Source organism: Cetorhinus maximus, chromosome 3, assembly GCF_964194155.1.
Source record: "Cetorhinus maximus chromosome 3, sCetMax3.hap1.1, whole genome shotgun sequence".
Taxonomy (NCBI): domain Eukaryota; kingdom Metazoa; phylum Chordata; class Chondrichthyes; order Lamniformes; family Cetorhinidae; genus Cetorhinus; species Cetorhinus maximus.
The window spans coordinates 59,330,006-59,349,802 of NC_135881.1; the positions used below are offsets into that span (position 1 = coordinate 59,330,006).

The 19,797-nt window shown below is 44.2% G+C and overlaps 1 protein-coding gene across 3 annotated transcripts in view; it reads right to left on the bottom strand.

The window, feature by feature from the left end:
* Positions 1 to 11,624: 11,624 nt before the first annotated feature.
* The window catches only part of rundc3b (RUN domain containing 3b), a 111,005-nt gene continuing 102,832 nt past the window's right edge, over positions 11,625 to 19,797 (bottom strand). For 2 of the 3 annotated variants that reach the window (XM_078538436.1, XM_078538439.1), the window contains 3 exons: positions 19,058 to 19,204; positions 18,039 to 18,157; positions 11,625 to 11,921 (listed from right to left, as the gene is read on the bottom strand). In XM_078538436.1, the coding sequence (XP_078394562.1) occupies positions 11,776 to 11,921; positions 18,039 to 18,157; positions 19,058 to 19,204 (412 nt within the window). In that variant the 3' untranslated portion in view covers positions 11,625 to 11,775. Of the gene's footprint in view, positions 11,939 to 18,038; positions 18,158 to 19,057; positions 19,205 to 19,797 lie in introns of all 3 variants that reach the window. The other variant, XM_078538438.1, reaches the window with a different exon arrangement.

A 19,797-nucleotide genomic window follows, 5' to 3' on the forward strand; every position in this document is an offset into this window, starting at 1 on the left:
CCTCTAACCTAGTTTCCCAGTTCACTTCAGCTAGCTCAGCTTTCATCCCCATAGTTGCCCTTATTTAAGTTTAAGATACTAGTCTTAGACCCCCTCCCCCCTTCTCCCTTTTAATCATATTGTGGTCGCTGCTACCTAGGGGGTGCCTTTACTCTGAGGTTATTAATTAATCCTGTCACACTACACAATACCAAGACTAATATAACATGCTCTCTGCTTGGTTCCAGAACATGCTGTTCTAAGAAACTATCTCAAAAGCATTCTATGAACTCCTCACCCAAGCTCATACTGCCGATGTGATATTTTCTAGTTTGTGTAGATTAAGATTACCCGTGATTATTGCAGTCCCTTTATCACAAGCACACAATATTTTCTCTTGAATACTTTGTCCTACACTCTGGCTACTGTTAAGGAGCATGTAGGCCACTCCCACTAATGACTATTTTTCCCCTACTATTCCTCATCTCTACCCAAACTGATTCTACATCCTGATCTCCTGAACCAAAGTCCTCTCTAACTATTGCACCAATGCCCTCTTTGATTAACAGTGCTACCCCTCCACCTTTACCTACTTTCCTATTCTTCTTGAATATCATGTACCCCTTAATATTAATATTAAGGACCTAATCTTTGTCGTCCTGCAGCCACGTCTCCGTAATTGCTATCAGATCATATTTATTTACTTCGATGTGGGCCATCAATTCATTTACTTTGTTATGAATGCTACGTGCATTTGGATAGAGAGCCTTCACTTTTGTCTTTTTATCTTTGTAACATCTAGCCTTGACTGTTGATGTATTCTTAGGTTTTTTTCTCTCTGTCCCTTCCTGCCAATCTCTGACCCTCATTTCTCATATTACTACTTTGCTCTCCTGTCTTGACTCTATAAACCTTGAATTGCTACCTCCACCCAAGCTTGATCCCTGACCCCTCTTGTTTAGCATAAAGCCCTCTCTGCTTCCCTAGTTACGCAATTTACGAGGACACTCGCCCCAGCACAGTTCTGGTATAAATCGTCCCAACGCTACAGCCCCCACTTTCCCCAGTACCGATGCCAGTGCCCCACAAACTGGAACCCGCTTCTCCCACACCAGTTTTTGAGCCACGCATTCATCTCTAATATTATTTTCCCTATGCCAATTTGCACATGGCTCAGGTAATAATCCAGAGATTATAATCTTTGAGGTTCTGCTTCTTAATTTGTTACCTAGCTCCTCTTACTGATTTGCAGAACCTCTTTCTTAGTTCTACCTATGTCATTGGTACCTACGTGGACCATGGCAACTGGATCCTCCCCCTCCCACTGCAAGTTCCTCTCCAGCCCTGAGCAGATGTCCCGAACCCTGGCACTGGGCAGGCAACATAGCCATCTGGAGTCTCACTCTTTGCTGCAGAGAACAGTGTCAATCCCCTTCATTATACTATCCCCTACTGCCCATCATCTCGTCATCTCATGTCACTTCATCTCTGTAACTAGCGTCATGTAGACTAAAGACAAATGTCCATCCCTTGTTTTCTAGACCTCCAGAGTTTACATTCCACTGCAAACAAATAACACATTTCCTTTAGATACAGAGGCATTCAGAACAAACGTTAAAAACACTTCCTATTATAATGTCAGAAAAGAAAGAAAAGTTTCCCTTTAACACAGATGTTCTGCCCTACAAATATAGCTAATCAATTAAATCAATGCATGGGTCATCCTAAATTCAAACTACTCTTTAGCCATTTCTTCAAACATAGAAATGCTCGATCCAGACTCTCAGGCTAAAGTCATAAAATCATTAAATGTAGTTTCGCACAAATAACAGCTGCCATCCTGTAAAGTATCCCAATTGCCTTGCCTGCCCATTGCCTCACTAACAGAAATTCAAACTGAACTATTTAATTTAAAAAGTGGTTAAAGAATAAAATCCATAGATGTTGCAAATCAACAACAAACCTTAAAAAATGATTGCATTATCAAAATCTTACAGTTGTAGGAGTTCTTCAGGGTAACATCCGAGGCCCAATCATCTTCAGCTGCCTCATCAATGACCTTGCCTCCATCAGAAGCGGGGATGTGCACCGTTCACAACTCCTCAGATACTGAAGCAGTCCGGGCCTGCATGATGATCTAAAATCAGTGGACTAGTCATTTTCACTTATTATACTGTATCTACAATATAACAAAAGTGTGCTTTACTGCCAAAGTAACAAATATGCACAGCTCAAACCCAAGGCTCAATTTTTCACCCAGCTAAAAACAGGCAGGCATGTAGGTAAGAATCAAGGAAGTGACTTACTCCCTCCAATCCCGTTGCTTTCTGATAGGATGTAATTTTAACCTGGTTTTAACAGATGGGAGTCCTGCTTTAAGATTAATTGCACTGCTAATGAAATATGATTGCGTTTTCCCCATTGTTGGTAAACAGGACAATTTAACTTTGCACTTGTGTCCTATTAAGAGATGTTCATTTGTACCATTAGAGCCAGGCATTTTTTTTTCATTCATTCATGGGATGTGGGCATCACTGGCTAGACCAGCATTTATTGCCTGTACCTAATTTCCCTTGAGAAGGTGCTGGTGAGCTGCCACCTTGAACCGCTGCAGTCCACGTGGTGTAGGTACACCCACAATGCTGCTGGGGAGGGAATTCCAGGATTTTGACCCAGTGACAGTGAAGGAACGGCGATATATTTCCATGTCAGAATGGTGAGTGGCTTGGAGGGGAACTTGCAGGTGGTGGTGTTCCCATATGCCTGCTGCCCTAGTCCTTTTAGGCGGTAGTGGTCATTGGTATGGAGGGTGCTGCCTAAGGAGGCTTGGTGAATTTTAACAGGCAGCCGATCTGCTTTTGACCATTTTTACACACAGACTTGAAACGTTGGTTTCCACATTTAGTCTGCTAATTTTTAAAAGATTTAAACAAATTATTAATTTATAGATTGAGCACAAATACCCTTGCAATTACATCAGTAGGAAACAGGTCTGATCAAGCATGTCTTTTTAAAACTCCCTGTTAACCAAGAGAATTTTCTGACCTTGCACCTCATATTTATTATGGGATAGAAATGGAATACCGTTGAACCAGATAATTCATAATTTGATAAGAATTTAGGATATTAAGTGCTGCATCTTTGTTAGGGAGGGGATTAAAGGTTTTAGAAGTCTGAGGGGAAGCCCGCTTCATGATTGCCACTCCACCAACTGACTTGTTAAAACTACTATAGTCTACAAGGCATTAGAATCTCGATGTTGGTTAACAAGTACTTGATCATTTACAATAGTGAGATGCATGAGCATATGAGGGAAGTCACATATTGACCAATAACCATGACCAAAATCATGGTCTAAGATGGGTTTTCAGGAGGCTTTATAGGGCACATTGCAATGGTATAAAGATGAGCCTAATGGTAAAATGAAGGCGATAAGAGTGAAGAGGATGGAAGACAATTAGTAATCGTGAAGCTGGAGAATGTAGGGCCCAACAAGGAATACAAGGTGAAGTTTGAGAGATTTGAAATGGAAGGGTTCCATTTTCCATTCCAGGACTAAGTCCTATGGCAGGAGTGGGAACCAGGACTGTTTCCTGCTGTGGAGGCCAGAAGGGAATTTGCATGGAACCATGCAATGCCAGCCTCATTAATTATGCAGTTGAGGATTTCCCGACATTTCTCGCAGTGGGGCGGGCTGGATGGCACATTCACTGCCGTCATATCCAGGTGCCATATTTAAAAGCCGGGACATCACACTTACCCATCGTTGAAGGAGGAGAAGGCCTGCCAATCACAGGGACCTCCAACCCCCAAATTCAGTGATGTGTCCCTGGAGGTCCTTCTCAATGCAGTGGAGGCCAGAAGGGCTGTCCTCTACCCAAAGAATGGAAGGAGGAGGCTGAGTCATCAGAGCAACCCAGCATGGGAGGAAGTCATAGAGGTCTACAGCACAGAAAAAGGTCCTTTGGCCCATTGAGTCTGCGCCAGTCAAACAAGTACCTAACTATTCTAATCCCATTTTCCAACAGTAGGCCCATAGCCTTGTATGCCATGGCATCGCAAGTGCACATCCAAATACTTCTTAAATGTTATGAGGGTTTTTGCCTCAGGCAGTGAGTTCCAGATTCCCACCACCCTCTGGGTGAAAAAATTCTTCCTCACGTCCCCTCTAAACCTCCTGCCCCTTACTTTAAACCTGTGCCCCCTGGTTATTGATCCTCCAGAGTCTCCAGGGAGGTCAGGGCCTGCACCAGAGGACTGCCCTGCAATTCTGCAAACACATGAATGATATCATCCACACTGCCAAGGTAAGTGAACCCTCAACTGCGCATACTCACCTCACTGAATTGTACAATGGATATGAGCTTCAGTGGCAAGGGCACCATCCATGTGGCCCATGTATAAAAGAGCTACTCAACGTGATAAGATGATGCCTCATAGCCCCACTGCTGTCCATCTAGCCTGGAGGTGCAGAGGCCATTGTAAGTCCCTGACCCTTCCACACAGAGAGTTCAGATTCTGTCTGGGATGGGGTGGAGGGCGTGGGGAGGAAGGGAGTTAGGTGTTGAGAGCACCAGCAAACACCACTAATGAAATGCTTTTGTGAGTCTTGTCCCTCTATCTGCATGAACTCACTGCTCTGGATGGTGCTGCCCCAGAACACTTCTGGACAACCTGCAGTGCATCAATTAGATGGCACACAATCCAGTGGGTTATTTGTAAGACTGGAAGCATGAGAAAGATACATGAAATCCAATTGTTTTCAACTCCACCTCTTTTTGCGCAGGAAATGTTAAGGCACAATAGTGGGGGTAGAGAGGAGACAGAAGGGGGCCAGCCTGACCTCAAGAACCTCATTGAACTCAAGGAGTGGGCTGCCCAGCTGGCTGGGGTGGAACCAGACCGAGTCTGCGGAGATTGAGAGGTCAGCGGGCGGTAAGCCTTTGCCCTTCACGCTCTCATTTGTCCCAATGCCCTAGCATTGTCAGTACTACATGCTGGGGTTCCCATTCAGTTGTCCAGTTGAGATGACCAGCATCTCTGCCACCCCCAATGTCCCAGCTCCCTTGCAGCATCTCAAGATCACCACGAGGCTCTGCATAGTTTGGAACGGCCATGGTTGTCGTGACCTTCACTGTCAAGTCGAATACCTTTAACCCTCTCCCCGTCACCCACACCCTCCCCCATAACCACTGACCCCCCGCCAGGTGCAACATTAAACCTTCCTAGGATTACCCTTCACACTCCCCCATTCACCCTGCAGGTGAATGTTCATGTCCCCTACCTTCCTGAGGAGCCCACCCTGGTGACTGTAGATTTGCCCCCCTTCATTCTGCTGGTCCTCAGAATCCACATCTCCTTCCGCACCCCCTCCAACAACCCTCAGTGCCCCTTCATTCACCATCACCAAACCCTCACCTTCCTGGCTCGCATTGCCCCCTTTAACCCTCACCATCCTTTCCTATTATCAGTTCCCTGAGTATGGCCCTCAGGACTCCTCAATTGACACTATAGATCCCTCCCTCTGAACCGCCTTCCCCTTCCCCCCCTCTCCCCCATTGCCCATTCACACTTGTACACCCCACCCCCTCCCATATCCCGTTCACACCTGCACACTCATTCGCACCTGCAAAGCCCTCCCCCTACCCGCACTCCACTATGGCCCTTCCCACCCTCCCGCTCCATATCAGCTCACTCATTTGACGACCCCACAGCACCTGTCTCTTTCCGCTACCACCCCAACCTCCCCCACTCCCCACTAGGCCCCTACACCGCCCTGCTCTTCATTCCTCTCCTCCCCGTCTAATCTTGCTTCCTTCCCCCACCCAATGACCAGCACAGACCATCACCGCCCAACAGTACCCCATGCAGTGGTCCACCTGCAGTTTGAAGATCCACCTCCTGGATTCGGGTTGGGCCTTCATCTACATCTTACTCAAGGGACGTAAAATGGCTTCACACCAGCCTCTAGCAGGAATGGTGACCTGCCATGATGGGCAGGAGCACACATTCCCACTGCCATTTTTTGCAGGTTAGAAACTGACTTTTCGGCTCCTGCCACTAAACCCATCGTGGGGGGTGGGGCACTGGAAAATTCCACCTGAAGATTAAGCCCTTGAAGTAGTGCATGATGGTTTCACACCAGATTGCTGAGAGGGCAGTGTTGTGGAGATGACAGAATTTTGGCAATTGATTAGATGTGTAAACTCATCTTAAGCTTGAAGGTAACACCAAAGCCACCTCACACTGCGAAAGCATTCCCCGGCTCAGATAACTATCACCAGAGGAAGCACAATGTAAATTGTTGGTTGTTGTTCGGCTTGATCTTTCTGTAGATTAACATAGTTGAAATGCATAAAGTGTCAACTGCAAAGGAGCTGTTGCATCACAAAACTTTAAAAGCAAAATTACAAAATTATTGCCTCTTCCTCATTGTGTTGTCACTATGACTGGAGTATTTTTGAGGAGGTAACAGAGAAGATTGATAAGGGCAATGCTGTTGATGTAGTGTATACGGATTTTCAAAAGGCGTTTGATACAGTGCCACACAATAGACTTGTGAGCAAAATTCTAATAAAAGGAGAAATAGGCACTTGGATAAGAAATTGGCTGAGTGACAGGAAACAGAGAGTAGTGATAAATGGTTGTTTTTCAGATTGGAGGAAGTTCTGCAGAGGAGTTCCTCAGGAGTTAGTGTTGGGACCCTTGCTCCTCTCGATATATATTAACGACCTAGGCTGTGGTGTGCCTGGCATGATTTCAAAATTTCCCGATGATACGAAGATTGGAAGCAATGTCAACTGTGACAAGGACAGTTTTGAACTTCAAAAGGACATAGACATATTGGTGGATCGGGCAGACAAATGGCAGATGAAGTTCAATGCAGAGAAGTGTGAGTTGATTCATTTTGGCAGAAAGAATATGGAGAGACAGTACAAAATAAAGGGAGAAACTCTAAAGGAGGCGCAGGAACAAAAGGACCTTGGTGTATATGTACCTAAGTCATTGAAGATGGCAGGGCATGTTGAGAGAGCAGTTAATAAAGCATATGGTATCCTAGGTTTTATTAATAGTGACACTGAGTACAAGAGTAAGGAAGTCATGTTAAACTTGTATAAGGCACCAGGTTAGGCCTCATCTGGAGTACTGCATCCAGTTCTGGGTGCCATACTTGAGGAAGGATGGGAAGGCATTGGAGAGAGTACAGAAGAGATTCACAAGAATGATTCCAGGGATAAATAACTGTAGCTATGAGGATAGATTGGAGAAGTTAGGCCTGTTTTCCTTGGAGAAAAGGCAGCTGAGAGGAGACTTGATCGAAGTATTCAAAATCCTGAGGGGTATGGACAGGGTAAATAGTGAGAAACTATTCCCACTCAAGAGTACATCAAGAACTTAAGGGCGTAAATTCAAAATAATTGACAAAAGGAGTAGAAGTGATGTGAAGGAATTTGTTTTTTTTTACCCAGAGGGTGGTTGGAGTCTGGAACAAACTTCCTGAAAAGGGTGGTGGAGGCAGGTTCAATCGAGGTATTCAAAAGGGAATTCAATTGCTATCTGAAAAGAATGAATGTGCATGGTTACGGGGATAAGGCAGGGGAGTGGGATTAGGTAGAATACTCTTTCAGAAAGACAGTGCAGACTCAATGGGGCAAATGGCCTCCTTCTACACTGTAAAGATTTTGTGATTCTGACAAAGCTCCAAGTAGAGCAGTTGCTTCAGGAGTTTGATGTCAGGCATACAAATGACACGTCCTACCCAGCGATGCTGGATTTGAGTGATTAGTGCCTCAATACTGGGCATATTGGCTTTGGAGAGAACGCTGCTATTGAACCACCTTTCTTGTCACCAGATTTGGAGGATATTGCAAAGGCACTGGTGGCTGTACTTCTCCAGTGCTTTGACACACCCACTGTAGGTTGTCCAAGCCTCCAAAGCAAATAGGAGCATGGGAGTCACTGTTGCCTGATAAACCATGATCTAAGTCTTGGGCTTGAGATCCTGGTCCTCAAATACTCAGTTGGCCAAAGGCTGAGCTGGCACTTTGGAGGCAATGATGAATTTTGTCATCTACGTCTACCTTCGTTGAGAGAAAGCTCCCAAGATATGGGAAATGGTCCACGTTTTCCAGGATCTCACCGTTGATCTCATCGATGAGGGGAGGTGTAATGCTGTGGGAGCTGGTTGGAAGAGGACCTTAGCTTTCCAGATGTTTAGTGAAAGGTCTATTTTCACATATGCTTCGGGCGGAGGAGTCAACAATGACCTGGAGCTCAGTTTCTGAGTAAGCGCACACATGTGTCATCTGCACGCTGAAACTCAAAGACTGAAGTTAAAGTGATTTTAGTTTTGGATTGAAATCAGTGTAGGTTGGACAGTTTCCTGAGTGTTCTGTAAATTATCTCAATGCCTGTGGGCGATTTGCTGGAGGTGATGTGCAGTGAGGAAAATGAAGATGAGGGTTGGTACAATGACATAGCCTTGTTTGATTCCAGTCTTCACTGAGATAGGGTCTGTGGTGGTTCCACTGATGAGGATCATTGCTTGCGCATCATTGTGGAGCAGGGTCACCAACCCTGGGTGAAAAAAAAGGCTATTTCACCATGGTTTTTGGGGGGGCTATTGGTGGGCTGCTGTCAGTGGGTGCTGTCAGGATTAGGGTCAGGGTAGAATCATCCACTGGATAAGCATGATCAAACCACCAAACTGCCACAGCGTGCAGAGAAATTCAGGGAAAAACACAGCCCTGGAAGGCCTGACGTGGGACAAAAATGCAAACTATGGGACAGTCCCAGATGATCTGAGATGGTTGGCCACCCTGTCATGGAGTAGGCAATGGATGGTGACAACTTTCTGAGGGCAGCCAAATTTGAGGAGCATACACCATAAGCTTTCACGTTTGACAGTCGAAGACTTCCATCAGATTGAAAAAGACCATGTACAGTGGTTGGTGCTGTTCCTTGCATTTTTCTGGGATTTGCACTAACTATTAAGTAAGCAAAGGCACATTCTTTCTTTGAACTGCCAGCAGTCTCAAAGCAGCTAAAGTAGCTGTGCGGTTTAAATTTGGGCTGCATATACAGACTACTCTCAACAAGGACCAACAAACTCATTCATTCAGTTGCCCGATTATGAGTTCATGATAAGGGTGAGGCCGTCATCAATCACCCTTTTTAAAGGAATAAATCAGACTGCCACTTCCGACATCTGGAAGTGCACTATTAGATGCAGGAATTAGGAAGTTTGCTGTTTAATTTGCTCTGCTCTTGCACAAGCTAAGCTACGCTGGTACTTCACCAAGTGACTCACCATTGGAATCAACATAAGGGTGGGAAACTGCTGTACTTAACCATTTGTTAGCTATTAAACATGCAGAAAAATATTAGGGTTTGTGCATTCAGGTGTAAGCAAATTTTTAATTGCTGAAAAGAGAGACATGCTGTCAAATATTTTCATCTTGCACTCATCAGGACAAACACAAAAATACTAAATCTCAAAGGGATACTGCTGTGAATGGAAGTGAATGTGTGAATGTTGAGACTATCACACGTGAGTCCAATAAAAAAAAGACTTGCCTTTCATGACCTCAGGATGTTCCAAAGAGCTTTATAGGCAATAGTATTTTTGAAGTGTAGTCACTGTTGTAATGTTAGAAACAACAGCAGCCAGTGTGTGCCCAGCAAGCTCCCATAAACAGTCTTGCTTATACACTACAGTTTCTCTGTAAAGGACAGCACAGAAAAAGACCTCTAATTACTGTAAGTTGCCACATTTAAAAAAAAACTTGCATTTATATAGTGCTTTTCATGACTGCCAGACATCTCAAAGCACTTTAAAGCTTCTGAAACATGGTCACAGTTGTAATGTAGAAAAGCCTATGAAGCGTCTATGGGCAGCTATAAGCTTAATGAACAGTGAGTGCTGCTCCTTTGTTGCTGACTGCAAAATCCAGGCCATTCGGCACATCATGCAGTACTTAAGGCATTAAAATGAGTGAAAGATAGATAATCTTCATGTTATAGCTGAAGCCAAAAGGGTTACAAATTATAAATTCCCAAACAGCAAAAGCTATTGGTTTCACTTTATTATACATGCAGTTCATTAAGACCTCACAAATTATCAAGACAAAAATTAAGAAAGCATACACAAGTAAAATTTTACATTGCCCTTCTCATTTAAATAAGACTGAACAAAGTAAAAACCCTGTGAACACCCATTGGTGCCAAAAGGAAACAGATTCATCATGCATTATGTACATTTCAGCAGCAACTTAGTGTTAGTTTAATACAGAATAAAATGTTTACTAATACAGTGGGATGGTATTTAAAAGTAAACACTAAAAATAGGGTGAGACAATTATACCATCAGTTTTTAAATAAAAGATATCATAAAAGACCCTATACTAAGACCCATTGTGATTAATTATTCTTGTGTATAAACAGCTAAAAGTAACAGGAAGTAAAGTGAGGAATCGCTGTGACTTTAGGTCATTTAGAGTAAAACATCACACATTGACAAAGTTACAAACATACATGTAATGCAAGGTCAAAGACTTAAATGCAATTTACAAGTATTAGAAAAATTCATACCTAGTTAGTTACAATTGACAAAACTATTTAAACGTTTTCACAATTTATAACTTCAAGTGTGCATACATCTGTGGCAAGGTTCTCTGCAACATGTTTAAATGCGTCATTAACAAGATTTTCACCCATCATCTCTCAATGTATTTAATCAATGATTTGTTATTGTTGTGCAAAACATTCACTGTTGGTTCATTTTTCTTCATAAGGGCAAGGAGAATGTTACAATTTTCATCATTTTGTTGACGTAGTTGCACTGAAATTAAACAATTACAATATGGAGCAGTATTCAAACCAGTGCAGGACTGGCTGGGTTACAGTGCTTGTTCTAGATTTGAGATCAATAATTACTCCCATATTGTGAGCACACAAAGCCTTCCGGCAACTGCATTTAAATTAACACTAAATGTGCTTGTTGTCATTTACATTCGCATGTAACAGGCAGGTACTTAAAGCTTTAGTGAATAAATCCAGCCTACACCTTCACATACCTAAACCCTGTCAGAATGTTAAAGGCATCTTGTATCAAGTTAGTCAAATAATGCAAAAACAACAAAAACTAGGTATCACCTTCACATACAGGTCTGTGGAAAATGGCTTTGATCCAAGCAGTCAGGATGTAAAGCTAGATGGAAATTCTCAAAAAAAAGTAAATATAATAGCTAATGAAATACATATAGAACTCTGCAACCTTAATTAGAACAAGGAACAGAAAACACTTGCACTTCAATTCTCCAGGAAAAGTAGCAGCTTCTCTTTTTAAGCAATGAATTTAATTGCACATTTGACAACTTTTTAGCTCCATAAATTCACAAACCCAGTGTTCAGGCTTCTGCAAAGTAACACCAGCAGCAAAAGCAATGAGAATTATAATGCTTTCTTTTATAAGTAGAAGGACATCTTAAAGCAGACATTTTATGGGAAAGAAATCTCAACTCAAGCTGTCATGACTGACATTTGCACATCTGGAATAATTCCCAAAGTAAACACATTCAAGTAAAGCACCCTACACAACTGGCCAAAGCCTTCTGCGAACATTAAATATACCACAGAGTAGCAAGTGCATTTTCGGTCGGTTTTCTGGTTAAATAAAATCAGATTGGATTTATTAAGTCAAGTTTCCATGCTTTTCAGGATTTGTTGAATGATTGGAATGTCACTTTAGTGCACAAGATGACAGCTTCATCCTTACTTTGCTAATCACAAACGTTACTAAGATGGGGTGAGCCCTGGGCTCGTAATTTCAGCATTGGGACTTGCAAGACATTCACTTGACTTGAGGCTTGTAAGAGACTTGTAGCTTGTCATGGAGGTCAAGGATCCACATAGACCAAGTAATGAGGGAGTGTCCTCCTTTCCTATAAATAAACAAAATCTTTACTTTCAATTGGTATAAAACTCAAGCACATAATTGATTAGCTATAAAGGAAATGAAATCACTTTCCTTATTTATGTAAAATAGACAAATCACAACTAAACATTACAGAATGAAATTAGTTATAAAACTCAGTAAAGGTTTGATGGCACTAATACCTTTTCTGCCAACGTAACCTACGTTACCTCTCTATCTCTCAGTGTATTAAATAATATTTAAATTCCCACACTTGTCTTCAAATCTGAGTCCAGCTCCCACCCCACAACCCACTCCACCCGCCCAAATCTCAAACTTCTTCTCTGATACAAAAGCACAAAACTCTGAATGCTTTTGATCTGAAATAAAAACAGAAGATGCTAGGAATACTCAGCAGGCCATGCAGCATCTGTGGATAGAGAAACAGAGGCTGGAATTTTCCAGCCCCATTGGCATTGGGCGGGGTGGACAATATGGCGAGGTGGTCAAAAAAAATCGGTCTTGCGCAAGGCAGGGCTCCAGTGTAGGTCAGCCCGTTGAGTGGGTGGGCCAAGCAGCACAGACAGACTGAAGGAAACATTCAAGCACATGATGGGGGGGTGGGGGGGGAGGGGAGGTGGTGGTGTTGGTGGCTGAATAGGGGTGGTGAGATAAGCGGCCAAGCAATTGGAAAACCTTGTCAACAGTGAGCATTCTTCTGCAGCTGAGGCCATTCAGCTGCGGCTCTATTGACCAGCTTGGAGTTGAGCCTCTGAGGTTTTTCTACCCACTTAAGCAACGCAAAAGCATGAAAGTGTCACCAAGTGCTCCAGAACTTTTCATCCTCAGGCACAGACTGAAAATTAATGTGCGTTTTAGGGAGCAGCCGAACAATTGGCCGATTGCACAAGTTGTAGAATCCCCTTGCGAAAGGTGGCCATCATGCAGTCACTGATGGAGGTGCTCACAGACCCTGGCAATATCTTAATTCAGGTTTGGATGAGTATCCATTATGCTTTGAATTGTGGGTTAGGAGAATGCCTGCGCCTGAGGTGAGAGCACAGCATGCAGTCCAGTGGGCAAAGCTGCTGCCAGTTGGTCAAGCGGAGCAGGGCGGGTTTTCAGACAGCCAATGAGCGCACTACATACTGGCCATTCAAGTGGTGGCCAGCACTTTCCTGCATGCATGAAGGGGCCTTCAAACTTAACCAAGAGAGGTTCTTAGTACACCTATGCTAACCCACGTGTCTCTTTGATCCTGCAGAAGGGGAACATCTGGATCATGGAGCCTGGTGATTTAGTGGTATGCCTCATGGCTTAGAGACCAGAGAAGAGCGGCAGAGACCCCTGGCTTGGCAAAGGGAGGAGCACCTCCCTCAAGGTGAAGGGGTCGCAGGGCCTGATGCGCAAGTAGCTGAAGATCCAGTGAGCCATCGCTCCTAGGCATCTCACTAGACCCAGGGTCTATAGACGGCGCCTGTCATCCCTGCAGATGACTGAGACCCAGTGTTGCGAAAGACTGTACATGCTCAATCAGCTGCTGCTGGATTTGGTGCTACGAGGACATGGAGGGCGTCCACTGCCAATGGCCCTGAGAGTGACTGCGACGCTCAATTTTTACGCCAGTGGCTCCATTCAGGGCTCCACAGGTGATCTTTGCAATACAGTTCATAGAGGGTGTCATGCATCATCGTAGTTTGCTGTGTACTCTACTACCTGGCACTACAAAGTGGGGGGAGGACTTGGCTGAGGAGATGGAGGAGCTGCACTTATCCTCTGATGAGGAAGACATCGAAGGGGATGACAGTACTGATGAGGTCCTTGAAGGCGAGGATGCTGGCAATGAGGCCATCTCAATGGCCAGACGAAAAGCCCTCATAGCTCCAAGATTCTTGGAGGATGATGACGAGATGCAGTGAGGACAGTCCTGACATCCTCACCTTACATTTGTGAATGTTTGACTCCTTAGTGGTTGATGGCAGTGCACATACCCTCAGTTCTCAGGATCATATCACAGAGACGCAGTGGAGGCTTTGTCACTAGATTCCAGGAGGATGATGACAACATGCAGTGAGGATACTCCACACTTCTTCACACTGGCTCCGTAAATGTGTGACTCATGTCTGGCTGAGGGCAGCTCGTTTGCGCTCTGTGGTCAGATTCATATCATGGAGACGCAGCTGCGAAACTTTAAATGCACCTGATCCTTTGTCAGCCTTCAGCACCTGACCCCTTCAGGAACACAGCGTCACCGCTCACAGATGCTGAAGAGATGGTGGTCAGCCCCACCTCAAAGGTGCTGAGAGCACACAGAGAGAATGCCAGAACTCTGTGACATGTGCCCACAACATTCTGGCAGCAATGACAAGCACCATCGAGATGCAGGCATCACTAATGTGTTTAGTGAGTATTAAACCAGACCATCACTTTGGTCTGAAGGTTACGCTGCCTTTATTTTGTGCAGGAACCAAGGTTTCACATCATCTTTCACATGAGTGACACAAACACTGCTCATCATAACAAGAAGTCATGGCCAAGTAGACATTCTTGGAGTTTATTTACAATAGTGAACATTTCATACAAGTGATTAACACCCATGCCCAGGCTGTGCAACAAAATCTTCTTAACTTTCCTAACCCTGCCTGGAAGGCCCCAGCCTGCTTTCAGGGTCCTGCTGTGTGGCAGTGGCACTGGAACTGCTGGGGTCACAGGAATTGGGGATTCAATGGACCGGACACTCCTGGAGTCACCGGGGTGGCTGGCCCTGGGGTGTGCACCCGCAGATCCTCCTCCCTGTGTGCGCCTGGCTGACTCCTTGAGGAGAAAGGGAAGCTGGCGTGACGTTGAGCTGCCCTGGACCCCTCTCGTGTTGACACTGTTGGAGGCCAACTATGACATCAATGATGGAGTTCAGCCCATGCAGTAGTGCAGGACCAATGTCCTGGACCAAGGTCTCCATGGCAACCACTATCCTACCAGTGTTGACCTCAGTGAGTTGGCATGCCAGTGCCATCACCTCAGCCTGAAAGTTGCCGGACGACTACTGCATTGTGCCTTGCAATCTGAGGAGTGCAGTGGACATCCCTCCCTGATGTTCCCGAGCTTGCCTTTGCAGCTGTAGCAACTGAGGTATGACCGAGTCCAGAGGCTCATCACCTGAATCAGACTCAGCAGACTTCTGACCTCCACCAGTCCTCTGAGTGCCAGAAACCTGGAAAGCCCCTGCCACCATCTGCTGTGGATCAGACAGTGCGATGTGCTCACCAGATTGTGACCCCCGAGGCTACCCTAGAGCTGGGTCCCACCAAGCTGTGTGTCACTGCACTGGTGGAGGGTGTGGGTGAGCACTGTGACAGGTCTTTGATTAGTGTGTCATCAGATTCTTCTTCTGAGGTGTCTTCAAGGTTTGAGTCGAGGACCTGGGTCGTGCACCCACCTTGGCTACTTCCTAGATGTGCCTGCGAAAGCAAGGAGAGATAATTAGTGTTTGGCAGGGGACTGCGGAACAGGGGAAGTGACTCACAGCATGGTCTGATTGATGTTGCACTGCTGGATCCTCATTTGATTGAACACAGCTGACCTCATCGTCAGCACAGGAACGGGCCAGGTCATCGCCGGCTAGCTGGATGACTCTATTTTCAAAGTCTGTGAGGACCTTGATGTTGGGCATTCCTCTACCAGCCTGCGACCTCTCCCTTTTGTTGTCTGCCAGCTTGTCCTGAATGAATACAGATGGAGAGGGCGTAAGCAGGACACCTGCCAGGCCAGATGAGAAGGATGCCTGGCATGTGCAGATTGTGAGTGGTGCCATGGATGGGATGAGGACACGATCCGCAGGTTAGATGAAGGTGTGTGAGAGAGCATGAATGATGATGCCCCTTGAACTGGCAGTGAGTGAGACCCCTGTGGCTGTGTGATGGATTTGAGTGTGGGAGTTGAGTGATGAGAAGGGTGACTTACCCTGGTGGAATGGAAGAGATTATTCATCCTCTTTCGGCACTGGGTGTCTGTCCTATTTTGCAGGGCCTTGGCGCTGGCCACCGCTGCCATTGCCTCCTATGCGGGATTGGTGACATTACTTACTGGTCTTCGCCCAGAGCGGGAGTAGAGGACTTTACAGCAGGCCTCAGCATCCAGTAGGTGCCCAAGGGAGATGCACTAAATTTGGGGGCAGCATGTTTCCCCCCTTTGCCAGCAATGACTTTGCAGCAGCTTCAGATGCCTTAGTGTGTCCTAGGTCTGTGCAGGGGCACCCTTTAAATATGACGCCCGGATTACTGAAGGCCTGAGGTGATGAATCAGAGGCTGCCCCACCAGTGACTCAGCGTGTTTCCAGGGAATGCATTATTAATGAGGCGGGATGCACTGGGAATGGGACGGTATAGTGCGAAAACCCACCATTGCAACGGGCGGGTAAGACGTCCTGTTTCCTGTCCGCTACCACACTTTGTGCAAATCTAGGACGATTCCGCTTAGAGTTAACATTTCAGGTCAACAATCCGTCATCAGAACTAGAAAGATTTAAAAGATGTGACAGGTTTTAAGCAAGTACTGAGGCAGGGAAAGGGGTGAGGGGAAGAACAAAAGGGAAGGTCTGTGATAGGGTGGAAGGCACAAAAGAGTAAGTAAAAAAACGGATGTTGGTGCAAAGCAAAACAGGACAAGTAAAGAATTAAATGAGGCATAGCTGGGAATAGCAGAATCATCAAATGCTTCTGTCTGAAAAAACAGAGTAGAGGTTATGATCTAAAATTGTTGAACTCAATGTTTTGAGTCCATAAGACTGGAAAGGGCCTAATCAAAAGATGAGGTGCTGTTCCCTGAACTTAGGTAGAGCTTCACTGAAGCAGCTAAGAAGCCAAGGATAGAATGGGAGTGAGGCGGGAAATTAAAATGACAGGCGGCCAGAAGTTCAGGGTCAAGTTTGCAGAGTGAATGGAGTTGTTCCACAAAGTGCCCACCCAATCAGAGTTTAGTCTCCTCAATGTGGAGGAGACTACATCATGAACAGTGAATATAGTATACTAAAGTGAAATTGTTACAATAAATCTGAAAATTTCACCTGAAAGAAATGTTTAGGGCCCTGGATGGGGAGAATGTAAAAAGGAAGGTAGTGCATCTTCTGTGCTTGCAGGATAGGTGCTATGGGAAAAGGAGGGTGTGTTCGAGGTGATTGAGAAGTAGACCAGGGTGGTTCACCTGCAACAGTCCCTTCAGAATGTTGAGAGGGAAGGGGCAAAGTTGTTGTGGTGTCATGATGGAGGTGGCGAAAATAGCAGATGAAAACCTCTCCACAAGCCTCCACAATCCATGGAGTAATCATCTTCCACCCCACCAGCCTCCACACTCTAAGGATCATCCTCCGCCATTGTCGAATCATGCTGGAGGTGGCAGCAAACATACCTTTCCTTACCTTCCCCTTTCAGGGATGGTGAAGTGAATATGTGAACTTTGAGATTGTCACACAAAAAAAAGACTTGCCTTTTACAGCTTCAGGGTGTTCCAAAGAGCTTTACAGGCAATGAAGCACTTTTGAAATGTAGTCACTATTGTAATGTTAGAAACACAGCAGCCAGTGTGTGCCCAGCAAGCTCCCATAAACAACAATGTACAGATAATCTGTTTTCAGTTGCTCGAGGGACAAATATCGGCCAGGATGCCAGGCACAATTCCCCTGTTCTTCTTTGAAATAGTGCATTGGATCTTTTATAGCCAGCTGAGAGGGCAGACAGAGCTTCTGGTTAACGTCTGATCAAAAATACGGCACCTCCAACAGTGCAGCACTCCCTATATTAAAGTATCAGTCTAGATTTTTGTCCTTCAGTATCTGTAGTTGTATTTAGACTTTCTGACTCGAAGGCAAAAGTGCTAACAACTGAACTATAGTTGACACTAAAATCAGATAGTCTAGCTGTAGTTATTCATAAATACATATGCTTCAGTTTGTGCTTGGCTTAATGGGGTATGTAAATGCAATAACTTTATAGTATGCACCTTAGGTCATACACACTGGACAGATGACATCCAGTTCATAGTGAATGCTAGCAAGCCTTTGTCCACACAAGTAATGCACTTGAAAGTAATTAATGCAGTGCTGATCATAGGTCAGGACATCAATGCCATCATTTTTTCTCTCAAATCTTACCATCATTTTTTGAGTTTCCATGCCTTCCCACCCCCTCTTTTTGTGGATGCAATGGATCTAGTGAAGTTGAAGAAAGACTGATCTCTGCTGAGAGTTGCTCCAAACTTTGAAAACTGTGTCTGCAAAGACAAATCACAATAATGCCTTGGAAGCTTGCCAAGATTGTGTGAAAGTAAATCTTAAATAGTCATGCCTTTGAACTACAAGCATTGCAGACTACTTATCTCCTCAACCATAAGTGTTTCCTTTCCACATTTTATTACTGCATTAACTAATAACTGTGCAAGATTTACTGAGCTACAGCAACACTTTAAAAACAGTAGTCTCCTCCTAAAATGTTCGCATTAGTTTGGATTTACTTTCATTTGTTGGCAATGCCTCAAATACTATGGACCCTCTCAGCATCCCCAGCCCCACCCTCCCCCCAGCCACCACGCCCCTACCCAGCCTTTTACACAGTTGTGTTGTAAAATATGTCCATTTATTTTATTGGTGATGATTAAACTATGCAATGTAATAGCAGATGACGATTTAATCATTGTGTAATCAAGATTGAAGAGTTGTGAATTATCAAAAATTCTGAAAAACAGTGAAATAGTGAAAAATAAGTTGTGGATAGAAAATGGATTTTTGCAATTGCAAAACATTAACAATGGGTTAGAAGTCACAAAGTAACTCACCAGATTTGGACAATGGAAAATATTAGTCATTAAATTTTCTCATTTCCACCAATGATCCATATTTTGACTCCAAAACAAATCTAGAATAGCATGTGTTGTCAACTAATAATTAACTAAAACATACATATTTCATATCAGTAGAGCCAATGATAAAAATGAATGGTGATGTGTGTAGTACACACTGTTGTAATTGCTGGTGGCTATTTTAAGCAGCATTGGTAGAGCATTAGAAAGTTAACCTGAGCAAGGTAGGTTGATAAGCTAAATCATTCTTAAGTTAGAATAACCACAACTTAAAAAAGAACAAACTTGAAGTGTTAAAATAAAATGTGAACATACTCATCCCATTGTCCACACTGTTTCCTGTACAGAAGTGTATCCAAAGCGACAGCATCTGCATCTAGCGCTCCTGGGGAGGGCCACTGATTGGTGAGATGTGCGGTTAATTCTTGTCTTGATCTCAAATCATTATTTTTTAACACCGCCCTGTAAGAAATAGTGTTTCAAGTTTCAATATGATTGTAGGAAAAAAGCTAATCTCTAAGTTTTCCCAAAATTACAGAGCAGTAGCTAATGCCCAACTGTACAAACACATGTTATATTTAATGCTGCTACTTTTCAACACAATATTTATTTACCTTCTAAAGCGTGACTGTAATCTCACTTTTGCAACCCGAGGAGAAGGAAAACACTACCTTTTTAATGGTTGTAATACACATCTATAATTGTCAGTCACATTGCTACAGCAATTCATTTCTAGTAATGCAATTCTTTTACCCTCTAACTCTAATCATTTTTAATTCATGGTTCAAATCTCTGACATCTTCAAGAAAAAAAATTAATTTTCAACCAACATTAAGTTAGCAAAGGTAAACTCACATTGCTAGAGGCATTGTAGCGCATATAAATGAAACTGTTATGTTCCCTTTAAATTCGTCCACAATTACTAAAAACAGCTTCAACCTTGGTGACATTGTAAAGTAAGTCAGGCATTTCAACTACCTCCAGAGCAGTGAGTTGAGAGTGACTGCCCGTGACATCAAGGCCACATTTTACCGAGTGTGGCATCAAGGAGCCCT